We start from the raw sequence: 26,667 nt of genomic DNA, 5'->3' as shown, positions 1-26,667 counted from the left end.
ATAATGTAAGAATTGAGGGCGATGGGTTTTTTTTTGTACCAAGATATGATGAAAAAATTATGAAAATAAACACAGATACATCCCCAGATTCAGAGTATTTTCTGGTCTTTTTAATGTGAAAACAGCAGAATGATACATGATTTACTACATTTCCCAAGATGCTTTTCATCAGCCCACGAAGCAATGAGGTAAGCATATTGTTTTCAATCAAGGGTGGGCGTCCGGCCGAGTAATAAAGCCTCCCAGCTCATGATCATTTGGCTGTCGGCGTGATTGCAGCTGTGTCCCCGTCTCGCGGCTGAATTGCATTCTGGGCCATTTTCCTGCCGCCGCTGGTGGAGAAATTGGTGTCTCTGCCTCCGCTGTGATGAATCTCAGCCCCGTGTGAGTGTTGACTGTCGCCGAATGAAAGCGAGGGGATGATACCGAAGCTGTTACGTCTGATGTCCACATTTGGCCCGTTGGTGAAGATGCCGCCGTTAGACGACAGAATGGGCACATAAAGACAACAGAGTCTTGTGTTGTGGGAAAGTGGGCTCATCGATATTAGAAGGCGTTTTCGTAGATGAAGTGTGTAACGAGCTCGTGAACATGAATGAGCACTCCGGCCCGTGTGTTTGTTGGTTGAACAGATGTTTCTTTCCGAGCGGGCCGCCCTCCGACATGCTGCTGAACAAAGCATCCCACATTATGGAGTAGTTAGAGTCTGTATTTCCTTGTTTATGAGGCAGCGGGCCATGTGTTGATCTCTTAAATGTCCTTTAAGATGATGGTCAGCGGCTGAAAGAATGAGGCCGCAGATGCAAGAATGAGCCGAGGCGAGGTTTCTCCGGGTGGCTGGCCTTCGTCTTCGTGCCGGGGTGAAGAGCCCGCCGGTTCAAGACGACCTCTGCCGCTCCTCCACGTCGAGAGGAGCCGCGAGGGGCGGCTCGGGCCGCCTGGTCATGATGATTGGCCGGTGGAGGGAGACCGCGGGCAAGCATCCAAGAAACGCTGGGGGGACCTCGGCCTCCCGCAGGCCCAGAAGGAGCTGGGATTCCCAGCAAGAGGGGAGGAGTGATCCCGGCCTGGGTGACCTTCATTAAAGTGGAAAAGATGTGTTTTGTTTTTCTGCCAAGAAGCTGCAGTTCCTCTAAAGGCTGTTAAAGACGCTGCTCCCAAACAGATGTTGGCTGTGTTGAGAAAAAAAAGGACTAAAGGGAAGTCCAGTTTCAGCTCCACTGCTGGATCCCACATGTTTCCCTCCAGTCTATGAGCAATACAAATACAGTATGTGTCCAAAAGTATGTGGACACCCACTGTGGCTGTGTGTCAGGGTCTGGGTTTCCCTTTGTTCCCAATGAAGAGAATCTTAATATTGTATTTTAAGTCCTTCCAGGGTTGGGGTTATATTGATATACGGCTAATGTGCAACAGCAAATATCCAATTTGAAAGAAATGTAATTGTTACAGCTGTTTCCTGTTGTTCCCCCCTCCCTGCGTCTTTACTAATGACCGAATATCTGCAGAATGTTGTAGTGCGTTTGCTTTTTCACCAGAGAGACAGCCGTATAGGTTGTCTGTGCAAGCAGGTTATTGTTACGTAAAGTTGCGTCTAGTGGCCGTAATAATCATGACATGAGCAAAAGAGGAAGTCAGTTGATTTAAGAGGAAGAAAGTCTGCATGTGGAGGAGGTGGAGTGGATGGATGAGTCAAACAGACTTTCCATTTTTACCCAGAAGGCTGCTTTTTTTTTGTGAAACTGGAAGTCAATGTTTGGCATATTTTAACTTACATAACGTTCGTCACATTAACGCACTTATTTTAACCTGAACCGTGATCATTGACTGAACTTAGCCTCCTAGTTTTGAACTGAACCAAGTAGCTTTTGAACCTAAACTTAAGCTAACTGCCGTTTGACTGGCATGATTAACATTTTTATGGTAATATTAAAGTTAGGGGAAGATGGTGTTGGTGAAATCATTGGTGACATGAATCAGGAACTGCTTACTTACTACATTTAAGCAAAATACTGCGCACCATATTGTTCTTCCTGCTTTCTGGCAACATGACCGGCCTGCACAGCCCTGACATCAACCCCATGCGGCAGTTTCGGGATGAACTCGAATGCCGACTGTGAGCCAGACCTTGTCACCCAAAAATCCGTGGCCGACCTCGCTAATGCTCTTACGGCTGAATGGGAACAAATCCCTGCAGCCGGGTTCCAACATCTGGTGGCCAGCCTGAAACCAGAAGAGCGGAGGCTGTTATACTGGCACGTTAACACCCATGATTTTGGAATGAGGTGTACAACCGTAGACTGTAGACTAGCATTACGTTTGCCATGCCTTCCCTGGGCTTTATTCTGAAATGCTGCCTTCCTGCTGCTCTCCTTCCTCTCGTTTGTTCAGTCTGTCTTTCTCGGTGGTGTCGATCACAGCCAGCTGTCAGATCTACCTGGATTTGGACATAAAAACCAAAGCAAACAGCTTAGTATCAGGCTTCCTGAGTGATGAGGCCGTATGTCACCAAACCATCTGGGCTTGGCTGATGTCTGACCTGCAAAATGTTTGTTGATATATATATTTTTTAATCTTTAACCAACAAACTGTCCTCTGAATTGTCTTTAACGTTTAACACCGCAGTCTTCAGCCTGTTAAATAACAAGAAGCAGGAAAATAGTACCAACATTAGATATAAATGTAAGAAAAGATGTATAAAAACAAGGCTTCTCTCACAGCTGTGATCTAAGATTCCCATCTACGGGAAGCATGATGCAGCTGAAACACTCACTTTGGCTTTTTATTTCGTTTCCACGCTCAGGAACTGAACAAAGCGGTGGAGAGAGGTGATGCAAATTGGAAATTTTTGCATGTGCGTGAGTTTTCTGACCTCAGCCTGTTCACCTCAATATAATATAGACTCTTTCCATGAAACTTTAAAAATGTGATTCCCTGCTGTCAGGTTTGTTTTTCTCTGACCACATCAGCCCCACGTATTTCATCCTCCTCTGACTTCTTCTCCCTGAGTTGGTCTCAGAGCTCGGGAGCATCAACGCCAGACCTCTGTAAATAAGTCATGGTCGGTTCGCGCAGCAGGGTTTTTATCTATGGTTTTATTTTTGATGTATCTCCACGCAAATATTGTTCAACTGCAAGTTAAATGGAGCATTTTGATTGGTGGCGGCTGACGCTCGATTCTCTCTCTGTGTGGAAAGTTTTGTTTGGCTGCAGCCGGTATGAACGCACATTAACACACAAGTTATGTAAAACATAGAGGCACCGGCATGCAGGGCAGCCTCCTGTACGGCACGGTTACGACTGGTTGGACAAGCTGCTTTTACATTGATGCATGAGTAATAATCTGATAATAATATATAGTCATTCCACAGTCACAGGGGACATTTTTCTCCATTGACTACTTTCGCTTTTAATTCTTAAAGTACATTCTCCTGATTACTTTTACTCGAGTAACATTTTCAATACAAGATTTTTAGCTGTAATGGAGTATTTGTACAGTGTAGGAATGAAGTTAATCTTTTCTCTAATTTCTTATAAATGCATCTATATATCTCCATCACATGCGTCACAGTTTTGCACATTCAGCTGAACAGTTTGCTTACTGAAACTAAGTCCTTCCTTTCTATTCGTTTACAGTTACCTATCAGCGTCCTGACAGAAAATTACAGGACTGTATAGGACATGTAAAATAAAATATTACGTTCGCTGTGCTAAAAACAAAGCCTACCATGTGTTGAAGCCTCCAAGCAAAAATGACTGACTCGATACGAACAATGCTTTCACAGCAAACAGTAGTAACTAACACCTTGGACAAGAAGAAGGCTGGAAAAGACCGTAGCTCAACCACCCAGGTGCCCGTGTGAACAGAAACTAAACTCAAACCTGAAAACAGAGCGACTCCAGACCTCCAACACAATCAAAGCAGTTGCAGGGCTTTGTGCTGGCTGGAAGCTAGTTTTAATCTCTTCCGCCTCTCTCTGTGACAAGCGTTCAGCCACAGTCAGCTCAGGTGCTGTCCATGAGCCAATCAGAGCCTCCGGAGAAGAGAAAACAAGACGATTTACAACTGAGGAAAAACAGGACGAAACAAAGGCCGAGCGAACACCAGCAAAGGGTGCATGCGATTAAATTAAACTCGACATTCAAAGTTAAACTCTTGTCAGTTTGGGTGCTGCTGCTGCGTCATTGCTTAGTATTTACATCAACCCCGTTGACACCTACCTGCAGCCTCTGATTGAGTCTTCCTGAGGGAGCAAATATTGCTTTTTTGTCTCTGTCAGCACAGCTTTGCTGCAGGGAGCGATGAGATCAGAGCCTTGACGCCACTCGTGTCAATAAGCTATTTTCTGTGACACGGCTGACGGTAATAAGTTATCTGCAATGCATACTTGGAACTTTAAACCTCTCAGCTTCACTTAACTCGCCATGTAGACCACATTTACACAGCAGGAAGCAGAAATGCTATTACCATAAAGGATGATGTTGTACCGATGTGTTCCAGGTTGCAAGTTACAAACGTGCTGAATCTGATAAATCGTTATCATTTCACCACTTCCCAATTGATCAGCAATTGATTGATAGAGTTACATGATGCGATAGAAAAGGCATAAATTAATCCTGAGATATCAGTGCACATTGGAGGAAAATAGGCCGTGTTGATGTGGTCATAACTGACACAATCTGCATCCAATTACAAATAATTCAGTATGAAGGCAAATGGCAAATTCTCTCACCCATCATTTTATAATCAATAATGAGTTAAATTGACGACAAACGCACTATAATTACCTCCACAGCAACAACTTTCCATTTGGCACAACAATGCATTTCCCTTCAGTGTTGCTGATCAGTATCAGAACTCCACTATAAATATCCTGGTTTGCTGTTTATTTTGCTAACTAATTGTGAAAATAAATAACAAATCCTTAATTTTAGGGTTTAAGAAGCGGAACTGAGGGTAATTTTAATACGGTCGTAGATATTTTAGGACATCATTGAGGGATTATCGAGTAAGGTCTCTGTAATTGTGTTTTCTTTTATTGAAATCCATACAATTTTTAAAAAAAGAGACTCTATGACAGGAAGCCTCCACTTTGTGGTCTAAATGCTGAGGGCATAGAAAGACACTTAGGACGGACGGATGCAAGTTAAAGACATGAGTTTTGATGAGGAGCTAAATCTGCTGCGAAGAACAACCTTTGCTGGAGAGGAACCGAATGATTTCAGCCGTCTGGTCTTTAGAGGGAGGAGAAGAAGATTACAGGATGAAGACGAGGGATGAATGAAGGAGAAGAAAGGACTAAATCCTTAATCCAGAATTTAATTTCCCACTTAAACCGATATTTATGTTGATACATTCCCGCAGATACCAGCCGTTTGCAGTGAAATGAAGCGGAAATGTCAAGCCTTTGTAACGCGGGATGATGTGAGCAGCTTGTAATGAGAGAAAAATCTGTTGTTAAGAAGAAATTTAGCTGAAACTCACGAGTTCAGAGGAGGGAGATTATATATCCAGCACGTCCTCAACAGAAAAACGCCTGTACAGGTCGTCCGTGAAAAGCAGGTTATTATGCCCCGTGGTTTTGCTTGTTGTTAGTGGCCTCTAGTGGCCGTAACCGGCAGACAAAGTTAGCAACTAACAGGTGAGCATAGTGGAGCATTTAGCAGCTAAAGGTCCACGTATTTCCCTCAAGAGTTGGTGGAGACCAAAAACAGAGCTAAAAGCGGAGTCATTATTATCACGTTGATGGGTGGCCACAAACAGGACTCCAAATGAATGCTAACGTGTTCTCCCAAATCTACAGTTTATAGCAGCCTCCTAATCTGTTGATGCAGTCAAACCATCTATAAATCGACTTAATGGGAACCGGCTGGGGTCAAAGAATGCCTCCAATCACAGCCATTTATCCACACTGAGGACAATTTTATAGATCAGATTTGGATGAAATATTGGCATAAGCCAATTTCTATTGAATCCCTTAAATCGTCCCTCGAGCAGACTTATCTCATATGAAAAGCAATTTAGGAACATGAGACAAATTCCAGAGGAATCTGGAAAAAATGATATCCATCTCATCTTTGTTCATGCTGAATTGAAACTGACCCTCTGGGAGGTTTCTGTTTCCTGCTGATGCAGCTCAGTTCTCCAACGAAAATAATCCAATTCCCAGTCGAATGAGCCATGTAGTGTCAGATTGTTTTAACTGCACAGGGGTGAGAAGGGATGAAGTGATGCCGGGGAATGGCAAACGTGGGAAAGGAGGAGAGCCAGAACAAAAATGAGGAAGGAGGAGGATGAGATTTTGTGGGAGGGAGGAGGGAAAATTGATAGGAAGATAAAGTAAGGGAATTGAGTCATAAAATATATAATAAAGGAGGGAGAAAGACAGAAGAAGGAGGAAGAAGGGCAATAAAGTTAGAAATGTTGGAAAAGATCGAACATAGAATGATAAGGAGAATGAAGAGAAGAGGAATAAAAGAAAACAGAGGGGGTGAGAGAAAAGATAGAAATATCCAGGCACAGAGATTAGCAGATTAGAGGGCGAGCAGAAAACCATGAACAGAGGATTTATTCCTGTTATACTTTCACACTACCTCTCCTCCAGCTTCATTCAAGGACACAAAATCTTCTCTTTTTACACTCTCCTCCACCCTCCGCCCCCTTCCGCCCTTCCTTACCTTATGAAGAATCTTATCAGTATCTAGCTGAGCGGAGGGGAAGGCCTCAAATTATCACTTCTGCTCAATATACCACCTCCCTGTGCAATAACGTTATCAGAGTCCCCTTTTTTTTTCTTCCTGGCTGCTGCTTCTTCTTCTTCTCTGCTTTAATTTGTTAATCTGACTTTCACAGTGTCCTCTTATCTTTTTGGCTTGTTTATCCAGATGCTAACATCAGCATCTTAACATGGTCACAATGACAAAGCTGATCTTTTTTGACATATACTCAATTAAAAACAGCACAAAGACAGCATATTTAATGTTTGGCCTCATCAGCTTCATTGATTTTTATAAATATCTGCTTATATTGAATTTGATGCAGAAACATGTGTCAAACAAGTTGGGACAGGAGCAACAAAAGACTGGGAAAGTTGTGGAACGCTCCAAAAACACCTGTTTGGAACATTCCACAGGTAAACAGGTTGATTGGTAACAGGTGATAGCATCATGATTGGGCATGAAAGGGGCATCCTGGAAAGGCTCAGTGGTTTATGAGTGAGGATGGAGGGAGCTTCACCACTTTGTGATCACATGATTGGATAAAGGATGTTACTACATGGACTCAGGAACTGTTGGGAATTTGCTGATGATTGCATTCTGTTTTTATTTCAGCATCCCATTATTTTGGAATTGGGGTTGTAGTTCAGTGTGCTAACATGCCAACATTTGCTAATCAGCATTAAACATCAGTCCAGCTGTTTTTTGTTTTTTAATTCAGCCATATCAATTCAACTTTTTACCGACAGGGAGTTGCAAAAGCCATGTGATGGCTCAGCTTCATTCAGAGAATTAATTTCTTCCAAGATAAGCCATGTTCTTCAACTGGGTTTATTTTTCAAGACATGAGCAGAATACAGGACAAGATGGACTAATTCTGAATACAGTGGTCTCTTAACCTACTTTCCTTAAAAGGCTGTACTTGAATTAATTTGTAATCCTCCTTGTAGCCACGTATGGAGATCAAAATCCCATTCCTTAAATTATGGTTCCGTCAAAATGACAAACATCACAAAAATGCTGAAGATGAATTCATTTTGTAGACTTTTGGCAGGCTTTTTTAGAAAACCAGATGTCAATATCCTTTCAATTAGTCAATCAATCAATCAATCAAGACATCAAGACAGACATTAATCAGCACAGTCTGCTCAGATCGAAGTGAAGGGCCGGGCTGGGATGGAAGGGCAATACTTCCACTTGCTGAGACACTCAATGCATACCAATAACCACAGCTGGTTAATGAAGCTGTCAGTCACATATCAACGACAGCGCTGAGAGCTGCACTGAAACTGGAATTTCCACATTCTGTAGCGTCCGTGGAATGTAACCATGTGCAGTTCACTCCATATACACAACAACACAACTAACTATGAAAACTGTGAAAATATCATGTTTTTAGCATGTTTTTGAATGCTAACAAAATAGTTAGCATTCAAAAACATGCTAATGTGTTCTCTAATAGCAAGTGCTGTGGTTGCAGGGCAGGGCAAAGAGAAAATTACTTATGCAACTCAGACAATTAACACAGATTTAGTTTGTGGTGCTTTTGAATTTCGTGTAGATTTAAGTAGGGAGAATAAAAGTTTAGACATTGTTGTGTCGAGTTAGTGTGGCAGTGTGGAACTGAACAGCTGCACCGTCATCCCTTTATGTCGCTGCAGAGGCTTTGCTGCACTTTGAGAGTGGCAGAGTAAAATAATGGACAGACTATGTGTGGACCCACAATGTTACTCACATTGTGGGGACAAAACCCAAGTCCCCATAATGTAGATAAATACATGTTAGGACGGAGACTTCAGTTAAGGTTAGGTTAGGCAAGTAGTGGTTGCAGTCATTGGTAGAGTAAGTGTTCATGAATTTAATGTTAAGTCAATCTCTCTCTCTCTCTCTCTCTCCTGAATACATATGAGTGTTTGCTTCAAAATTTGAGTTGTCTTGCACACCTGAAAACCTTTACCTCGCTCACTGCACTGTGAAGACAATATGCATCAACATGATTTATAACCAAACAAAGCGAGCTTAGTGAGTCAAATCTGTATAGAACTGTGTGCATGGGTGTGTGAGACAGAGAGATCAAGTGTGGGTGAGAGACATAAGAGTAAATTGCTTTAATCTTCCTCTTTGCAGCCTCAGCTACAGTCCTGAACTGACTTTTGTTTGCATCAGCAGCACACGAGCACACACACAAACTCATTTACATTGTACCAAAATGCAGGTCCCCACAAAGTCGTTAGACCCCGCATCGTCAGTTCCTGGAGGTGGGACCCCACGTGTACTGTATAGAAGAACATGACCACACACACACACTTAGAAATCAACATAGGAATGAAAGAAGGGAAACAAAGACGAAGTTGGAGGAAAGTTTGGGTGGGAGGGTGAAAAGAAGCTCAATGTCACACGTACAGACACACGCTCGCTTGCACATTTACTCAGTGCTAAGGCAAAGATGGAGATGTGCATGCAGACACACACAGCAGGCCACAGCAGTGACTCAGCGCTTAGTCAGACACTGATACAAGTATGGGTTTTTTTTTCCTGCCCAGAAGAAGAGTAGGAAACTCGCAGAAAACACAGCAGTCTACAGTAAATTCAGAGCTGATGAGATGTTTGTGGAGGATGAGTTGAGGGAAATAGAAGTGAGCCACGGCCGCATGATTCAGCTGCTACTCTGGCTGCCACAGCTACTGCTATTACAGAGCTGATGGTCCCTCAAGTGCAAGTACTACTACTGCTGCTACTGTAATATTTACCTGCTACTACTGCTTTGACTCTGGCTTTTCCACTCGCTCTACTTTAATGTGGCTTTTAATTCGAGATAACTGTACTTCCTCAGAAATCATGATTTTATTTTCATTTCTATGGCTATAATCAATGATAATGACGTTGTTTTTATGCTACTAAACAATATATTGCAGAATTTTGTAGTAAAAATGACAATGGCAACAAAATGGTACCTATAACTCCTATTACTAGTACTTCCAATAGTAATCATACTACCTTTTTACCAATTTAAGGGTAAAAAAGTAAGATTGATAATGGCTCTCCACAGTTGGTTGTATAACAGTGATGAGGTGCAGAGGTTCACCTCACTAACAATGGCAGCATCTTATCTTCACCATGAGTCATTACATCTAAACAGTGAGTCAGCACTGAGACAGAGCTGCAACAAGCTCTGCAGTGTACTGCTATTTATCATGTCTCACAAGTCATTGGTATCTGTTTATCCTGTTTTTGCACAGATCATTTGACAGTTGTTAGTCCAGTATTCCCTGATATTTTACCCCCGATTAGGGCTAATATTGACTGGTGTTTTAGCACTACTCTAGTTTAACACTGATGCATATTTCTATACTATTTTTTAGTCCCTGTTTTACATTGGTATTCACGTGTGTTTTAGCCCATTGTTCGGTGTTTAAGGCCTGTTTTGGTCCAATATTCAGTGATGTTTTCGTCCTGATAGCTCACCTGGTAGAGCACACCACACCCACGCATGTACCAAGGCTGTGTCCTTACCACAGCAGCCTGGGCCAGAGCCCCTGGCTGTGTGTCACCCTGACTCTCTCCCCTCTTTCCTGTCTCTCTCAAGCTGCCTCTATCAAAAAAAGGCAAAAACTAGCCAAAATGAAAATAAAAATGAAAGAAGTGACAAGTTCCTCAGCCTGTTTGCTTGACTGACTGACATTGATAAAGATATTGTGTCCATATAATCAAAATGAATCATATAGCTTACTAAGAAAGAGGCAAAAGGAAGGGCAGCGTTTCCTTTCTGAATATTTCTATTAATATTTCTGGCTGAAGTCCGTGAGTTTTATTTTGTGCCACAAGAAGTTTTTTTTTTTTGCATGTCAGCAGACACAAGAAGGACTTCAGACTTTTGTCCACAGTTTTAGATGGTGACCTACATTTAATAAAATGCTTCAAGACCCACCCAGACCCAGTCTATGTCCTGTGGTTGGTCTTGCCTCCTCTCCTCCTGTTTTCAGTGTGCATGAGCTGGCACAGTGTGGAATTTAAGATTTACCGATAATAGGGTTTAGCGATCCTGAAGGTCCTTTCCTGTTTGGAACATTCCAGGTAAACAGGTTGATAACAGGTGATAGGATCATGATTGGGTATGAAAGCACAAGCACAAGCGAGGATGGAGCAAGGTTCACCACTTTGTGAACACATGATTGGATCGAAGATGTTACTAAGAAATCAGAAAACACAGTTTGCAAATGACTGCTTTCTGTTTTTGCATACGTTCATACAGCGTCCACCTGACAGTGCAGTTAGCTAATTGAGAGAGTCTTTGCTAAACTTGGTTGCAATAGGTTGGTAGCAGACCCGCTGCTCTTTCGAATGATCAATAACCAATCATAGACTGCTAAACAGTTGCAACGTGTGGAGGCATTTTATATAAAATCCTCACTCATCCTCTGGCTGCTTAAAGTAGAGACAGTGAGTTTATCTTGTTTGTCGAGGTTTTTAAGTGGTGTGCCACGCGGAAACAAAGTACCACTTCAAGGAAAGAAATCAACTTAATTTTCCGGAAGGTGTTTCTGGCCCCTGAGTCAGATTTGCTTTTTGTCATCTTTGTGGACTTTTCTCACACTGTAGCTCGCAGAGAACAACACAAACACACACTTTACACCGCTGAGACTGGGGCACAGAATGACAACGAGAATGTCTCAGTTGCTTCAGGCTGCTTGCAAGTTAGTTTTCTGATCAGCCACCCAGAACATATTGGAGTTCGGGTTTGTCGCAAATTCTCTGCAGTGGCCTGCGGGGGACAGTAGTCGCATTCGTGTGTGAATATTTGAAAATTAAAATGAAAAAAGTGAAGGGAAATGAAAAATAAGGTACACCTGGCCCAATTAGGTCTCATTTCAGAGGGAGTTTGTGAACCTTGAAGGGCATTTAAGGCCGATGTGAAACACAAATGCACAAAGCAACATGCCTCGACACATCATCAGAGGGATGACTCATACACACTTAAGCACACACACCTAATGAGTGCTCAAACACACTTGGAATCAGTGCATGTAATTTTTCACCCGATTAATCCTGCAGGCCAGGGAAATGAGTTGCACTTCCCTGCCAGGTTAGCAGGCACCCACATCGTGTGCGTGTGTCTGTGTGTGTGTGTGTAGACCATGCACGTTCCCCTGAGGAGCTCTATGGAAAATGACAGGGCTGGAAAACAAACCACATTTCCCAGTCTGTCAGGTTTGGATGGCTAGCTTGTGACGAAATGTTGATTTATTTTTCTGACCTAGGTCTTGCCACAATTTCCGTGCGCTGCTGCATATGTTTTGTCAAAACGTGTGTTACCAAGCATCCCAGCATTTTCAAAAATCAACAACAAAAATCTCAGTTTAAAGCTTTATATTAAAAGATGAATCAAATGACGAGGCATTCTGGAAAGGATTTGCTCATAGTGAGAATCAGCACCAGTTCTTGGACTCAATCAGGTGGCCAGAAACAGGACTCCACGTGATTGATCATGTTGCTCTGTAACTGCGGGATGTGCTGGATTGTCACATAACACTGTTGTGTTTCCACCTTGTTTCCAAGTGGCTAGAAAAAACAATTATTGTAGCTTTAAATTAAACCACCTAAGAGGGAGAAGTCTTCACGGGTCCACAAGGACCCAACATCTGACCCTGGACCTGTAGGGAGTGTAGCTGTAGTGGTGGATCAGTGTGTGCCGGGAAATAAGGTGAAAAAACAATGTTGCATGAGGTAATTAGGAACAAAATATTTTTTTTCACAACTTGTACATCAATGCTAACTTGTTAATGTCAATCAGCTATGAAATCAGTGCCGATCAGGTCTGTGTCTGCCAGTCGAGGTCTGGCATTTCTTGGTTCTGCGTGGGTCCTTGTCCCAACTTTCTATTAATTGATGGGTCCATCTCAACTCTGGGTCATACATATCCAGCTATGTTCGGGTTCAAGCATGAATTTTATGACCCGTGGAACCTCTTTTGAGAAGTCTAGAGAGGACATCTCTTGAGGGAAACTGCTAATAGCGCAGACACGTCTGAAACAGGTGATTTTTAGTCTTACTTGTTTTTAATGGAATCTGTAACCAATAATCTTAGTGGTCAGTTCATTCAGGCATTCATCAGGTGGCCTTAAACACTTTAAATAAACACTAATGTTGCTCCATGTCTGCTCAATGTGTAAAGAACGCAAAAACACAAAACAATATCTATTGTATTTTTATTGTTACACGTGCCTGGAAGCCAATATTTCTTTACAAGACAATCAAAACTTTCAATCAAGGTGTATTGCAGATTATTATTATTACACAGTTATTATAGTGTGTCAGATATTACCCAACCATCTGTTGTTTATTAAATTATTAACTTTTTATTAGAATACTGATTTTAAACTTTTGGAAAATCAACATCAAATTTAAAGAGCAACTCATCACCACACTGACATGTTGTGTTTGCTGACCTCTAGTGGATTGATGCAGTCATGCACAGGTGTAGGCCAGGACATCACTGCCCGTTATGCTTGCAGGTGCAACAGGGCACGTTGCCGTCCACCCCCAGTTGAAATTTTCCCACAGAGATGCTGCTTTTCAGTGTGGTGTTGAGTTACTCCTCAATTAAAGACAAGTCACCCAACAGTCCGCTGAGACACTGAGGCACAGAAACCTTTTACCTTAAATACTTTCGCTTTCATGTTATGCGTCGCCAACCAGAACATGGAGCGAAAGAAAGAGAACACAGAGTGAGATGAAGTGAGTGAAGTGGGAGAAGTGGATTACGTTCTCACCACCGTCAAATATGCTGTTGCCATCGCGAGTGACGTTGGGAGATGTGGATGGAGGTGACTGGGTGGTGGTGGTGGTGGTAGTGGTAGTGGGTGGAAAACAGATGAAGTCTTCGTCGCTGTCGGTTCCTGAGGAAGTGTAGGTAACAAAGCCTGGTTTGCTGCTGCCTGTGATGTTGCTGATCCATCCCTGGTACTCGGACACACGAGCGTAAACTCCAGGGGCCAAAGGCCTGGCGCAGCCTTCGCCCCAACTCACGATCCCACTCTGGACCCACACATCACCATATTTGGTCACCATTGGCCCCCCTGAGTCTCCCTGTGGAAAGAAACTGATGATTGTTTTTGGAATACAATGTCTTTTTACAATGTCCACCTGGCTGAAGCATAAACCCTGCTGTGCTGTTTGGTAACTGTTAAAGTCTCAGCTCCTGAACATTAAATACTGAAATACTGAACATTATTTTAATCAGTAAAGCGAAAAGCTTAATGGGTGACCGAGAGTTATGAAATTAAATTGATTTCAGCTCCATCTGTGTGTCCAGTCAATGGATACCCATGTTTAGCCTAGCTTAGCATGAAGGCTGGAAGCAACGGGAAATGGTTGGTCTCCATCGAAAGGAAAAAAGCCTCTCAGCAGACCAAACAAGTTTGACTGAAAGTAAAATAAAAGGTTTCAGGCAGACAAAGACAAGCTAGTGTGCATCATCTGCAGCACACGGATGATTTTATACATTTCTGGTATGTGAATCAAGATTGTTGGTTTAGGTGTCTTAAGCAACCAATCCACTAGATACAACAGCTGCCACGTAGCTAAAACTTCAAGAGTGATTCCATGTCCCCAGGATGCTATTCTGTAGCTTGCCTTGCTCTCTCTCCCACCTCCCTTTAAAGTACATTTGTCGACCTAGAGTCAACAAATCATTCCATAGCAAACACAGAAAAAGTGGCGGTCACCTGACATGCATCCTTCCCTCCGTCTTTGTACCCAGCACAGATCATGTTGTCTGTGATTCCTTCATAGGAACAACTGCACTCGTTGTTTCCCACAATTGGCACCTTCACCTCCTGAAGGATGTTGGGATAGGAACCTGGTTGAAGATGTTTGAACAGTGAGATTCAAATTGGTGCGGAAAAGACACAAAAGCAAAAGAAGGCAAGAACATAAAGAGAAAGTAGAGCCGAGGGTTTTGTGAGGACCCTGGCAGCAGCAATGTAAGTGAAAAAAATTGTGCATACTCACAATGATCTTTTGAGCATTATTAGCATGTCAGAATCACTTTATCAATGGACAAGCTTAAAGCAAGAGAGCCACTTTTATACAAAAATGTCGGTATGCATAACGGCCCATCTATGTTCTTTTTATTGTTAATTAGCTTACCATTAGCATCAGCACCCCAACCAGTGACCCAGCTGCTTGTGCCGGCATAGAAAGTGCTGTTTTCTGAGGCTAAGCACACTGGATATATGAAGTTCGTGTAATTCACAGGGGCCGACAGCTTCAGGAGGCATATGTCGTTGTCCAAGGTCAGGGGGTCGTATGCAGGATGGCAAACGGTCTCATTAATTGTCCGTGACGCTTCATTGAGGTTTGGATCTGACAGGTTGTGGCGGCCCAGATAAGCCGTTATTCTGTCATACCTTTTTTTTAACACAAAGAAAAAACAAAATTAAGAATGAGTGACTGAGTGGTGCTAACATCTGTCTCTAGATAGCCTGCATTTACACCCAGTATTAATACTGTAAGTTGTCTTGCTTTTGCCGCAATTGCGATTGGATCTTAATATGCAAATTGGTTAAGTGGTGCATGAGGCGAAGATGGTATGTAGACTAGGTCAAGGACATGACCTGCTAAATAACTGATAAATAAATAAAATACAAGCAACATAAGGTCTGTACATCATTGTTCATATTTCTAGACACATGTTGTCTTGCAACTCTATTATGTTGTAAGCTAACAAGCTAAAAACACAAAGCTTCTAAAAGAAAACATGCAACAATGATCCCTTACGGTGATATGCAGTGAGCAGCAGTCAGCACCCACTCGCTGGTAATTAGGGACCCCCCACAGAAGGCTTCAGCGAACTCAGTGCTTAAACTGACTTGCCAGGGCCAGCTTCCTGGAGCCGCATCTTGACCTCCCACAATTCTGGGGTTATTTGAAGCCATGCCACATTCTGATGGAGGAGTGAAGAAGTGTGTTAGACATGGAGCGTAAGCAACAAAACTTCCAAACCTCTCTACGAAGCCCATTTGGTGCACACCTTGCACCTTACATTTTGCTGTGTAGATAAAGAAATGTACGTCTTACGGCATTTTTCTGTTTTTAGAAAAAAGGTATGCTACATCATGCATCCGCTGTCGGATAAAACAAGCAGTTTGACAGTTAATTGTGTCCAAACCAGCTGTCAGAAGTGAACTTCACAAATGACTTTAGCTTTTTTTTTTGCCTGAAGGCAGATTTGCTCAGACACTGCACTTGGTGACAGATGACAGACTCGAGTCCGCCCTTGTGGTTGAGCTGCATGAGGCTAGTTCTACCTGCTGTGTTATCTATTTTCCAAATGGCTAAAAGGAGGAAATGAAACTTGAATAACTTGCAAAGCTGGATGCTTACCTGGCAGTGAATGGCATCCTGAAAATCAGAACACAGGCAGAGAAACATTAGCACATTTGATATTGTATACCAAAAAGATACAAAATACGTGGAAATTTAACTGTGGTCTAAAACACCAAAGCCAAGAAGCGGAATTTTGTCAAACCTCATATTTAAAAGCACTGTTTTGATTTTGAATGTCACAGTCTAGGTCCCATATTCTTCAAATCAACACTGTTTGATTGCGTAACAAGCTGCACCAAACCTCCACTCAGAGCCCTGATCCCTCTCATTTGACTGACATGATATTTTACTTTGACAATACAGATTTACCGCTGCACGCCTTGTCAATTATCTCGCTGCTTGTTGCTTCTCTCAGTTACACAGCGTTCAAAAACTGTTGGACTCTCAGACTGCTTTGAGGGCAGGAAGACTCCAAATTGTAAGGTTTCATTTGTGTAACAGCCATGTTATTGTACTGTTGTTATTTATATGGCAGGGACATCCTCTTTAATATTACCACAATGACTGACAAGATGTTGATATTCATGTTTTCATACTTGGCTGGTGTTGCCGATAGGCGTATGCCAATATTATTGCTGTCCTTGTTAATGACTTTTGTCAGTTATGACTTTAGTACAAACCAAATGGTCTAAAATGCCTGCATTGGTATTATTGCTCATTGTGGTGTCATGTCCTTGCAGCATCCTCAAATGCTGATATTCGTATGTCCCTATAATATATACAACCTAAGTTAAAGTCAATTATCTATTAAACCATAATAAGAAGTAAAAGTAGAGGAGTTGTGTCATAAATAGGACATGTTTCTTTCATTAAATTCGACAAATTAAACATGTAAAACAATTCTGAATGTAGAAATACGAACATCATATTTCGTAGCACCCCAGATGTTATTTGAACTATGTCAATTTTAGTGTTTTTTTTTAAATGCGAAGGTGTTTCCATACTTTCATCTGATATTTCCGTGCTGGTATTTTTGCTTATGAGGATGTAATTTTCTATACATTATATTAACATGCCTCATATCCCTAAAATCTGTGCAACCGAAGCTACAACACCAGAGTGATAACGTTATAAAAGTCAGTCATTTGGATGAAGTGATGAAATTGAAGCCCAGCCCACAGTTTCTGCTGTTTTGACACTCTTCAGGAAGACTGTTTTGACCCTTCCCCCCCCTCATGCAGCTTTCTGCGAAAAATCCTTCTGATATAGAAACGATGTTCATCCCTTTGAAGAACATCGGTGGCCTGCGGAGTGCGTGGCTGGTCTTTCACAGTACCCAGATGGAAAAGTATCACTTAAGAGTAGCCTCTAAAAAGCTACTTTTGTACTTGTACTTAAAAGTGCCCTCACATCATTTTAAGTAAAGTAGCATGATAGTCTTGTGCTTCTTCAACCCTTGATATGAGCCAAGTAATGAAAAAAAAAAGTTTCATTATAAAGAAAAATCAAAGTGTCTATCTTACCTTTGGACAAGAGACTGATCGCCACTGTTATGCCACACAGAACCTTGCAGAGATCCATTTTCACGGTGCTTCCTTCACTTTGTCCTCACCTTTAAATACCTTATTCTTATACGTAGCTCCGCCCACAGTGTCAAACATGCCATCAAACTGTCATCATATAGTTGCCACCTTTACCTGCCTCTCCACATAACTTGTGCTCGAAGCCATGAAAAAAAGCATCGAGTCAGACTCACGTGTTTTTAAAGCTCTGGTGTTGTGAACTGGCCTGTGGGTTTTTTGATCCACATCATTTTGACATATATGTGACTGTTTTTTGCGAGATTACAGTCCCGAGGCCACAGTTATCGTCTCATATTATAAAAGTTTATCTATTGTTGGAAGCATGGTGACCTCACACTTCTCAATCAAATCGCAAAGACACTAAAAAAAAGTGAAAAGCCAATTAAAAATGACATATCTGCAGATTTTGGTACTAATAAACGAACATTTGACCATTCACTGTTAGTTTCCTCTGAGAACACAGAGGACTCACAGCTGCATTTAGCCACTACTCCTGTGTGGTAACTAATTATAATGCTTTTCAACAAGACATTCAGCGCTTCACTGTTTCAGTTTCTGAAACATCTTTCCTGCCACTCTGGCTGCTCTGATTGACGGTAAACCATTCAGCAGTTGCCAAACAACAGGGAAATGTTTCCTGCTCTGCTACCTGTGCACCTTACAGTAAAGAGCAGTACGAGCACCTGCTGTCGAGACTATGGAGGGAGTTCAGCGTAACGTTTAATGCTCTCAAAGAGGAAGTTCACAGTCAGACCGCACTGTAGTTAGAAAAAGGTGACGCTAACTTCGACAATTAAAAGTGACTTTAATCGTCTTTGTTTTTTTGACACTTTGACAAGTGTCCAGCCTGCTCGTTGCACTTTGCATAAAGCATTATCTGATTATTATTTCTCTATGGTTGAAATAAGTAAAATCAATGATCCTGTTGCCGTTATGCATCTCAATGCCAAATCAAAAAGAGCTTGAACTTGAACTTGTTCCTGTACTCTCGAGTGTTATTGTTTGTCTGGTTTGTGTCTTGTTTTTTGTTTTTTTTTTTTGAATGTTGATTTAAGCTGGAAAAATGCTGCATGTCAGGTTTTCGTGGATTGCTTCACGTCTTTTCTTCTAAAGTTCATGCAGCCGCCCACGTGCGTGCTCGCTCACTCACACACAACCCGATGATAAAACTTCCGTTGAATAAACTGCGGAAACTTACAGAACTATCTCGCCAGCAACCAAACTGAGCTAAAGAGTTTGCTAGCTCACGTTTAGCAAGCTCGTTAACTTCAAGAACTTTTATTTTACCTCTCGAATGACATTTTATTTAATGAAATGATGAACAAAAGGTAGGTGGAAAGTGAACAGAACAGTAGAGAGAGAACAGAGATGCTCTGGGAACTATCGTGACTGATTAGCGGTAGCCAGCGAGCTAGTTAACAGTTAACAGAAAAAACAATTATTGTAGCTTTAAATTAAACCACCTAAGAGGGAGAAGTCTTCACGGGTCCACAAGGACCCAACATCTGACCCTGGACCTGTAGGGAGTGTAGCTGTAGTGGTGGATCAGTGTGTGCCGGGAAATAAGGTGAAAAAACAATGTTGCATGAGGTAATTAGGAACAAAATATTTTTTTTCACAACTTGTACATCAATGCTAACTTGTTAATGTCAATCAACTATGAAATCAGTGCCGATCAGGTCTGTGTCTGCCAGTCGAGGTCTGGCATTTCTTGGTTCTGCGTGGGTCCTTGTCCCAACTTTCTATTAATTGATGGGTCCATCTCAACTCTGGGTCATACATATCCAGCTATGTTCGGGTTCAAGCATGAATTTTATGACCCGTGGAACCTCTTTTGAGAAGTCTAGAGAGGACATCTCTTGAGGGAAACTGCTAATAGCGCAGACACGTCTGAAACAGGTGATTTTTAGTCTTACTTGTTTTTAATGGAATCTGTAACCAATAATCTTAGTGGTCAGTTCATTCAGGCATTCATCAGGTGGCCTTAAACACTTTAAATAAACACTAATGTTGCTCCATGTCTGCTCAATGTGTAAAGAACGCAAAAACACAAAACAATATCTATTGTATTTTTATTGTTACACGTGCCTGGAAGCCAATATTTCTTTACAAGACAATCAAAACTTTCAATCAAGGTGTATTGCAGATTATTATTATTACACAGTTATTATAGTGTGTCAGATATTACCCAACCATCTGTTGTTTATTAAATTATTAACTTTTTATTAGAATACTGATTTTAAACTTTTGGAAAATCAACATCAAATTTAAAGAGCAACTCATCACCACACTGACATGTTGTGTTTGCTGACCTCTAGTGGATTGATGCAGTCATGCACAGGTGTAGGCCAGGACATCACTGCCCGTTATGCTTGCAGGTGCAACAGGGCACGTTGCCGTCCACCCCCAGTTGAAATTTTCCCACAGAGATGCTGCTTTTCAGTGTGGTGTTGAGTTACTCCTCAATTAAAGACAAGTCACCCAACAGTCCGCTGAGACACTGAGGCACAGAAACCTTTTACCTTAAATACTTTCGCTTTCATGTTATGCGTCGCCAACCAGAACATGGAGCGAAAGAAAGAGAACACAGAGTGAGATGAAGTGAGTGAAGTGGGAGAAGTGGATTACGTTCTCACCACCGTCAAATATGCTGTTGCCATCGCGAGTGACGTTGGGAGATGTGGATGGAGGTGACTGGGTGGTGGTGGTGGTGGTAGTGGTAGTGGGTGGAAAACAGATGAAGTCTTCGTCGCTGTCGGTTCCTGAGGAAGTGTAGGTAACAAAGCCTGGTTTGCTGCTGCCTGTGATGTTGCTGATCCATCCCTGGTACTCGGACACACGAGCGTAAACTCCAGGGGCCAAAGGCCTGGCGCAGCCTTCGCCCCAACTCACGATCCCACTCTGGACCCACACATCACCATATTTGGTCACCATTGGCCCCCCTGAGTCTCCCTGTGGAAAGAAACTGATGACTGTTTTTGGAATACAATGTCTTTTTACAATGTCCACCTGGCTGAAGCATAAACCCTGCTGTGCTGTTTGGTAACTGTTAAAGTCTCAGCTCCTGAACATTAAATACTGAAATACTGAACATTATTTTAATCAGTAAAGCGAAAAGCTTAATGGGTGACCGAGAGTTATGAAATTAAATTGATTTCAGCTCCATCTGTGTGTCCAGTCAATGGATACCCATGTTTAGCCTAGCTTAGCATGAAGGCTGGAAGCAACGGGAAATGGTTGGTCTCCATCGAAAGGAAAAAAGCCTCTCAGCAGACCAAACAAGTTTGACTGAAAGTAAAATAAAAGGTTTCAGGCAGACAAAGACAAGCTAGTGTGCATCATCTGCAGCACACGGATGATTTTATACATTTCTGGTATGTGAATCAAGATTGTTGGTTTAGGTGTCTTAAGCAACCAATCCACTAGATACAACAGCTGCCACGTAGCTAAAACTTCAAGACTGATTCCATGTCCCCAGGATGCTATTCTGTAGCTTGCCTTGCTCTCTCTCCCACCTCCCTTTAAAGTACATTTGTCGACCTAGAGTCAACAAATCATTCCATAGCAAACACAGAAAAAGTGGCGGTCACCTGACATGAATCCTTCCCTCCGTCTTTGTACCCAGCACAGATCATGTTGTCTGTGATTCCTTCATAGGAACAACTGCACTCGTTGTTTCCCACAATTGGCACCTTCACCTCCTGAAGGATGTTGGGATAGGAACCTGGTTGAAGATGTTTGAACAGTGAGATTCAAATTGGTGCGGAAAAGACACAAAAGCAAAAGAAGGCAAGAACATAAAGAGAAAGTAGAGCCGAGGGTTTTGTGAGGACCCTGGCAGCAGCAATGTAAGTGAAAAAAATTGTGCATACTCACAATGATCTTTTGAGCATTATTAGCATGTCAGAATCACTTTATCAATGGACAAGCTTAAAGCAAGAGAGCCACTTTTATACAAAAATGTCAGTATGCATAACGGCCCATCTATGTTCTTTTTATTGTTAATTAGCTTACCATTAGCATCAGCACCCCAACCAGTGACCCAGCTGCTTGTGCCGGCATAGAAAGTGCTGTTTTCTGAGGCTAAGCACACTGGATATATGAAGTTCGTGTAATTCACAGGGGCCGACAGCTTCAGGAGGCATATGTCGTTGTCCAAGGTCAGGGGGTCGTATGCAGGATGGCAAACGGTCTCATTAATTGTCCGTGACGCTTCATTGAGGTTTGGATCTGACAGGTTGTGGCGGCCCAGATAAGCCGTTATTCTGTCATACCTTTTTTTTAACACAAAGAAAAAACAAAATTAAGAATGAGTGACTGAGTGGTGCTAACATCTGTCTCTAGATAGCCTGCATTTACACCCAGTATTAATACTGTAAGTTGTCTTGCTTTTGCCGCAATTGCGATTGGATCTTAATATGCAAATTGGTTAAGTGGTGCATGAGGCGAAGATGGTATGTAGACTAGGTCAAGGACATGACCTGCTAAATAACTGATAAATAAATAAAATACAAGCAACATAAGGTCTGTACATCATTGTTCATATTTCTAGACACATGTTGTCTTGCAACTCTATTATGTTGTAAGCTAACAAGCTAAAAACACAAAGCTTCTAAAAGAAAACATGCAACAATGATCCCTTACGGTGATATGCAGTGAGCAGCAGTCAGCACCCACTCGCTGGTAATTAGGGACCCCCCACAGAAGGCTTCAGAGAACTCAGTGCTTAAACTGACTTGCCAGGGCCAGCTTCCTGGAGCCGCATCTTGACCTCCCACAATTCTGGGGTTATTTGAAGCCATGCCACATTCTGATGGAGGAGTGAAGAAGTGTGTTAGACATGGAGCGTAAGCAACAAAACTTCCAAACCTCTCTACGAAGCCCATTTGGTGCACACCTTGCACCTTACATTTTGCTGTGTAGATAAAGAAATGTACGTCTTACGGCATTTTTCTGTTTTTAGAAAAAAGGTATGCTACATCATGCATCCGCTGTCGGATAAAACAAGCAGTTTGACAGTTAATTGTGTCCAAACCAGCTGTCAGAAGTGAACTTCACAAATGACTTTAGCTTTTTTTTTTGCCTGAAGGCAGATTTGCTCAGACACTGCACTTGGTGACAGATGACAGACTCGAGTCCGCCCTTGTGGTTGAGCTGCATGAGGCTAGTTCTACCTGCTGTGTTATCTATTTTCCAAATGGCTAAAAGGAGGAAATGAAACTTGAATAACTTGCAAAGCTGGATGCTTACCTGGCAGTGAATGGCATCCTGAAAATCAGAACACAGGCAGAGAAACATTAGCACATTTGATATTGTATACCAAAAAGATACGAAATACGTGGAAATTTAACTGTGGTCTAAAACACCAAAGCCAAGAAGCGGAATTTTGTCAAACCTCATATTTAAAAGCACTGTTTTGATTTTGAATGTCACAGTCTAGGTCCCATATTCTTCAAATCAACACTGTTTGATTGCGTAACAAGCTGCACCAAACCTCCACTCAGAGCCCTGATCCCTCTCATTTGACTGACATGATATTTTACTTTGACAATACAGATTTACCGCTGCACGCCTTGTCAATTATCTCGCTGCTTGTTGCTTCTCTCAGTTACACAGCGTTCAAAAACTGTTGGACTCTCAGACTGCTTTGAGGGCAGGAAGACTCCAAATTGTAAGGTTTCATTTGTGTAACAGCCATGTTATTGTACTGTTGTTATTTATATGGCAGGGACATCCTCTTTAATATTACCACAATGACTGACAAGATGTTGATATTCATGTTTTCATACTTGGCTGGTGTTGCCGAAAGGCGTATGCCAATATTATTGCTGTCCTTGTTAATGACTTTTGTCAGTTATGACTTTAGTACAAACCAAATGGTCTAAAATGCCTGCATTGGTATTATTGCTCATTGTGGTGTCATGTCCTTGCAGCATCCTCAAATGCTGATATTCGTATGTCCCTATAATATATACAACCTAAGTTAAAGTCAATTATCTATTAAACCATAATAAGAAGTAAAAGTAGAGGAGTTGTGTCATAAATAGGACATGTTTCTTTCATTAAATTCGACAAATTAAACATGTAAAACAATTCTGAATGTAGAAATACGAACATCATATTTCGTAGCACCCCAGATGTTATTTGAACTATGTCAATTTTAGTGTTTTTTTTTAAATGCGAAGGTGTTTCCATACTTTCATCTGATATTTCCGTGCTGGTATTTTTGCTTATGAGGATGTAATTTTCTATACATTATATTAACATGCCTCATATCCCTAAAATCTGTGCAACCGAAGCTACAACACCAGAGTGATAACGTTATAAAAGTCAGTCATTTGGATGAAGTGATGAAATTGAAGCCCAGCCCACAGTTCCTGCTGTTTTGACACTCTTCAGGAAGACTGTTTTGACCCTTCCCCCCCCTCATGCAGCTTTCTGCGAAAAATCCCTCTGATATAGAAACGATGTTCATCCCTTTGAAGAACATCGGTGGCCTGCGGAGTGCGTGGCTGGTCTTTCACAGTACCCAGATGGAAAAGTATCACTTAAGAGTAGCCTCTAAAAAGCTACTTTTGTACTTGTACTTAAAAGTGCCCTCACATCATTTTAAGTAAAGTAGCATGATAGTCTTGTGCTTCTTCAACCCTTGATATGAGCCAAGTAATGAAAAAAAAAAGTTTCATTATAAAGAAAAATCAAAGTGTCTATCTTACCTTTGGACAAGAGACTGATCGCCACTGTTATGCCACACAGAACCTTGCAGAGATCCATTTTCACGGTGCTTCCTTCACTTTGTCCTCACCTTTAAATACCTTATTCTTATACGTAGCTCCACCCACAGTGTCAAACATGCCATCAAACTGTCATCATATAGTTGCCACCTTTACCTGCCTCTCCACATAACTTGTGCTCGAAGCCATGAAAAAAAGCATCGAGTCAGACTCACGTGTTTTTAAAGCTCTGGTGTTGTGAACTGGCCTGTGGGTTTTTTGATCCACATCATTTTGACATATATGTGACTGTTTTTTGCGAGATTACAGTCCCGAGGCCACAGTTATCGTCTCATATTATAAAAGTTTATCTATTGTTGGAAGCATGGTGACCTCACACTTCTCAATCAAATCGCAAAGACACTAAAAAAAAGTGAAAAGCCAATTAAAAATGACATATCTGCAGATTTTGGTACTAATAAACGAACATTTGACCATTCACTGTTAGTTTCCTCTGAGAACACAGAGGACTCACAGCTGCATTTAGCCACTACTCCTGTGTGGTAACTAATTATAATGCTTTTCAACAAGACATTCAGCGCTTCACTGTTTCAGTTTCTGAAACATCTTTCCTGCCACTCTGGCTGCTCTGATTGACGGTAAACCATTCAGCAGTTGCCAAACAACAGGGAAATGTTTCCTGCTCTGCTACCTGTGCACCTTACAGTAAAGAGCAGTACGAGCACCTGCTGTTGAGACTATGGAGGGAGTTCAGCGTAACGTTTAATGCTCTCAAAGAGGAAGTTCACAGTCAGACCGCACTGTAGTTAGAAAAAGGTGACGCTAACTTCGACAATTAAAAGTGACTTTAATCGTCTTTGTTTTTTTGACACTTTGACAAGTGTCCAGCCTGCTCGTTGCACTTTGCATAAAGCATTATCTGATTATTATTTCTCTATGGTTGAAATAAGTAAAATCAATGATCCTGTTGCCGTTATGCATCTCAATGCCAAATCAAAAAGAGCTTGAACTTGAACTTGTTCCTGTACTCTCGAGTGTTATTGTTTGTCTGGTTTGTGTCTTGTTTTTTGTTTTTTTTTTTTGAATGTTGATTTAAGCTGGAAAAATGCTGCATGTCAGGTTTTCGTGGATTGCTTCACGTCTTTTCTTCTAAAGTTCATGCAGCCGCCCACGTGCGTGCTCGCTCACTCACACACAACCCGATGATAAAACTTCCGTTGAATAAACTGCGGAAACTTACAGAACTATCTCGTCAGCAACCAAACTGAGCTAAAGAGTTTGCTAGCTCACGTTTAGCAAGCTCGTTAACTTCAAGAACTTTTATTTTACCTCTCGAATGACATTTTATTTAATGAAATGATGAACAAAAGGTAGGTGGAAAGTGAACAGAACAGTAGAGAGAGAACAGAGATGCTCTGGGAACTATCGTGACTGATTAGCGGTAGCCAGCGAGCTAGTTAACAGTTAGCTTGCCGGTGACCAGTTTCCAGCCCTGTCTATTAATCTATTCCAGAGGTCTCAAACAGATTCCATAAAGGGTCGTGTGGCTGCAGGCTGGAATCAATTAATCAGCTGATCTCAGTCTTCAGCTGATAACTAAGTGATCCTTTGATGTTGATTGGTTGGCCCAGGGTGCTCCTCCTTGGTTGGAACCAAAACCTGCAGCCACACGGCCCTTTATGGAATCGGTTTGAGATGCCTGATCAATTCTATCTATTAATTAACCAACTTGAGTAACAAATTTTGTCTGAACTTGGCTTGATCAGTTGTAATAATAATAAGTGGCACATCTGTGGAGCAGAATCTTAAAATATCTTAATTGTGAAAGAAAAGCTACTCAAACGTTAGCTTACCAAAGGTCAACAAACTAAACCCACTGAGCGATCTGGATTTTCACTGTTTTCACAATGAGACCAAAACTCATAAGAAATTCTTTAAAACCAGTCAGACTAGAAAACTAGTTTCTTTCAAACTGGGGCAAGGATTTCAACAATGATTTCCCTATTGCATACCTGTGCCACCTTCCAGCCACAACGAACAGGCGTATGATGGCACCCGTTCGCTGGATTGCATAACGATGATTCTGCCGAGCTTCTGATCCCTCTGCCCTCGCACACCAGACAGAGAGGCGAACACACCCACGTATCTTCTAAACACATTTCAACTGCACCCATTAAAGGCTTCAGACGTGCCAGGCACTCAATCATGTGATATGACAGGGCAAAATCAATATTTTATTTCGTGTGAAACGCAGCAGTTGCTGGCAGCATATTTCTCATGCTGTGCCTGTCCTGCAGAACAAGCCG

General features: G+C 41.8%; 2 protein-coding genes and 1 long non-coding RNA gene across 4 annotated transcripts; all 3 read right to left on the bottom strand.

Moving 5' to 3' along the window:
* Nucleotides 1–107: 107 nt before the first annotated feature.
* On the bottom strand, nucleotides 108–3,963 carry LOC121626774. 2 transcript variants are annotated; one of them, XR_006007973.1, is made up of 3 exons: nucleotides 3,883–3,963; nucleotides 2,318–2,437; nucleotides 108–2,223 (listed from the first exon to the last, which is right to left on the bottom strand). It is a non-coding gene; the product is annotated as an uncharacterized LOC121626774 (long non-coding RNA). The 2 variants fall into 2 exon arrangements; XR_006007972.1 differs by having other exon boundaries at nucleotides 3,806–3,938.
* Nucleotides 3,964–12,909: 8,946 nt separating this feature from the next.
* On the bottom strand, nucleotides 12,910–17,684 carry LOC121626741 (serine protease 27-like). Its single transcript, XM_041965410.1, has 6 exons — nucleotides 17,568–17,684; nucleotides 16,102–16,119; nucleotides 15,496–15,661; nucleotides 14,866–15,125; nucleotides 14,442–14,575; nucleotides 12,910–13,803 (listed from the first exon to the last, which is right to left on the bottom strand). Exons 1-6 carry the CDS (start codon nucleotides 17,623–17,625, stop codon nucleotides 13,396–13,398), a joined length of 1,044 nt encoding a protein of 347 aa, XP_041821344.1. The 5' UTR covers nucleotides 17,626–17,684; the 3' UTR covers nucleotides 12,910–13,395.
* A 2,001-nt stretch (nucleotides 17,685–19,685) lies between these two features.
* On the bottom strand, nucleotides 19,686–24,468 carry LOC121626654 (serine protease 27-like). The gene is made up of 6 exons (XM_041965281.1): nucleotides 24,344–24,468; nucleotides 22,878–22,895; nucleotides 22,272–22,437; nucleotides 21,642–21,901; nucleotides 21,218–21,351; nucleotides 19,686–20,579 (listed from the first exon to the last, which is right to left on the bottom strand). Exons 1-6 carry the CDS (start codon nucleotides 24,399–24,401, stop codon nucleotides 20,172–20,174), a joined length of 1,044 nt encoding a protein of 347 aa, XP_041821215.1. The 5' UTR covers nucleotides 24,402–24,468; the 3' UTR covers nucleotides 19,686–20,171.
* Between the last annotated feature and the right edge of the window lie 2,199 nt (nucleotides 24,469–26,667).

This window comes from Chelmon rostratus, chromosome 23 (assembly GCF_017976325.1).
Source record: "Chelmon rostratus isolate fCheRos1 chromosome 23, fCheRos1.pri, whole genome shotgun sequence".
Lineage (NCBI taxonomy): Eukaryota > Metazoa > Chordata > Actinopteri > Chaetodontiformes > Chaetodontidae > Chelmon > Chelmon rostratus.
The sequence above is the reverse complement of the archived record's forward strand: the minus strand, read 5'-3'. Positions and strand labels throughout refer to the sequence as shown.

Coding starts and splice junctions, on each gene's coding strand:
- LOC121626654 (XM_041965281.1), bottom strand. CDS start 24,401: ATGGATCTCTGCAAGGTTCTGTGTGGCATAACAGTGGCGATCAGTCTC. Junction 21,902..22,271: donor GCTGCTCACTGCATATCACC/GTAAGGGATCAT, acceptor GTTAAAAAAAAG/GTATGACAGAATAACGGCTT. Junction 20,580..21,217: donor GAGGGAAGGATTCATGTCAG/GTGACCGCCACT, acceptor TTCTTTCCACAG/GGAGACTCAGGGGGGCCAAT.
- LOC121626741 (XM_041965410.1), bottom strand. CDS start 17,625: ATGGATCTCTGCAAGGTTCTGTGTGGCATAACAGTGGCGATCAGTCTC. Junction 14,576..14,865: donor TTGGGGTGCTGATGCTAATG/GTAAGCTAATTA, acceptor ATCTTCAACCAG/GTTCCTATCCCAACATCCTT. Junction 13,804..14,441: donor GAGGGAAGGATGCATGTCAG/GTGACCGCCACT, acceptor TTCTTTCCACAG/GGAGACTCAGGGGGGCCAAT.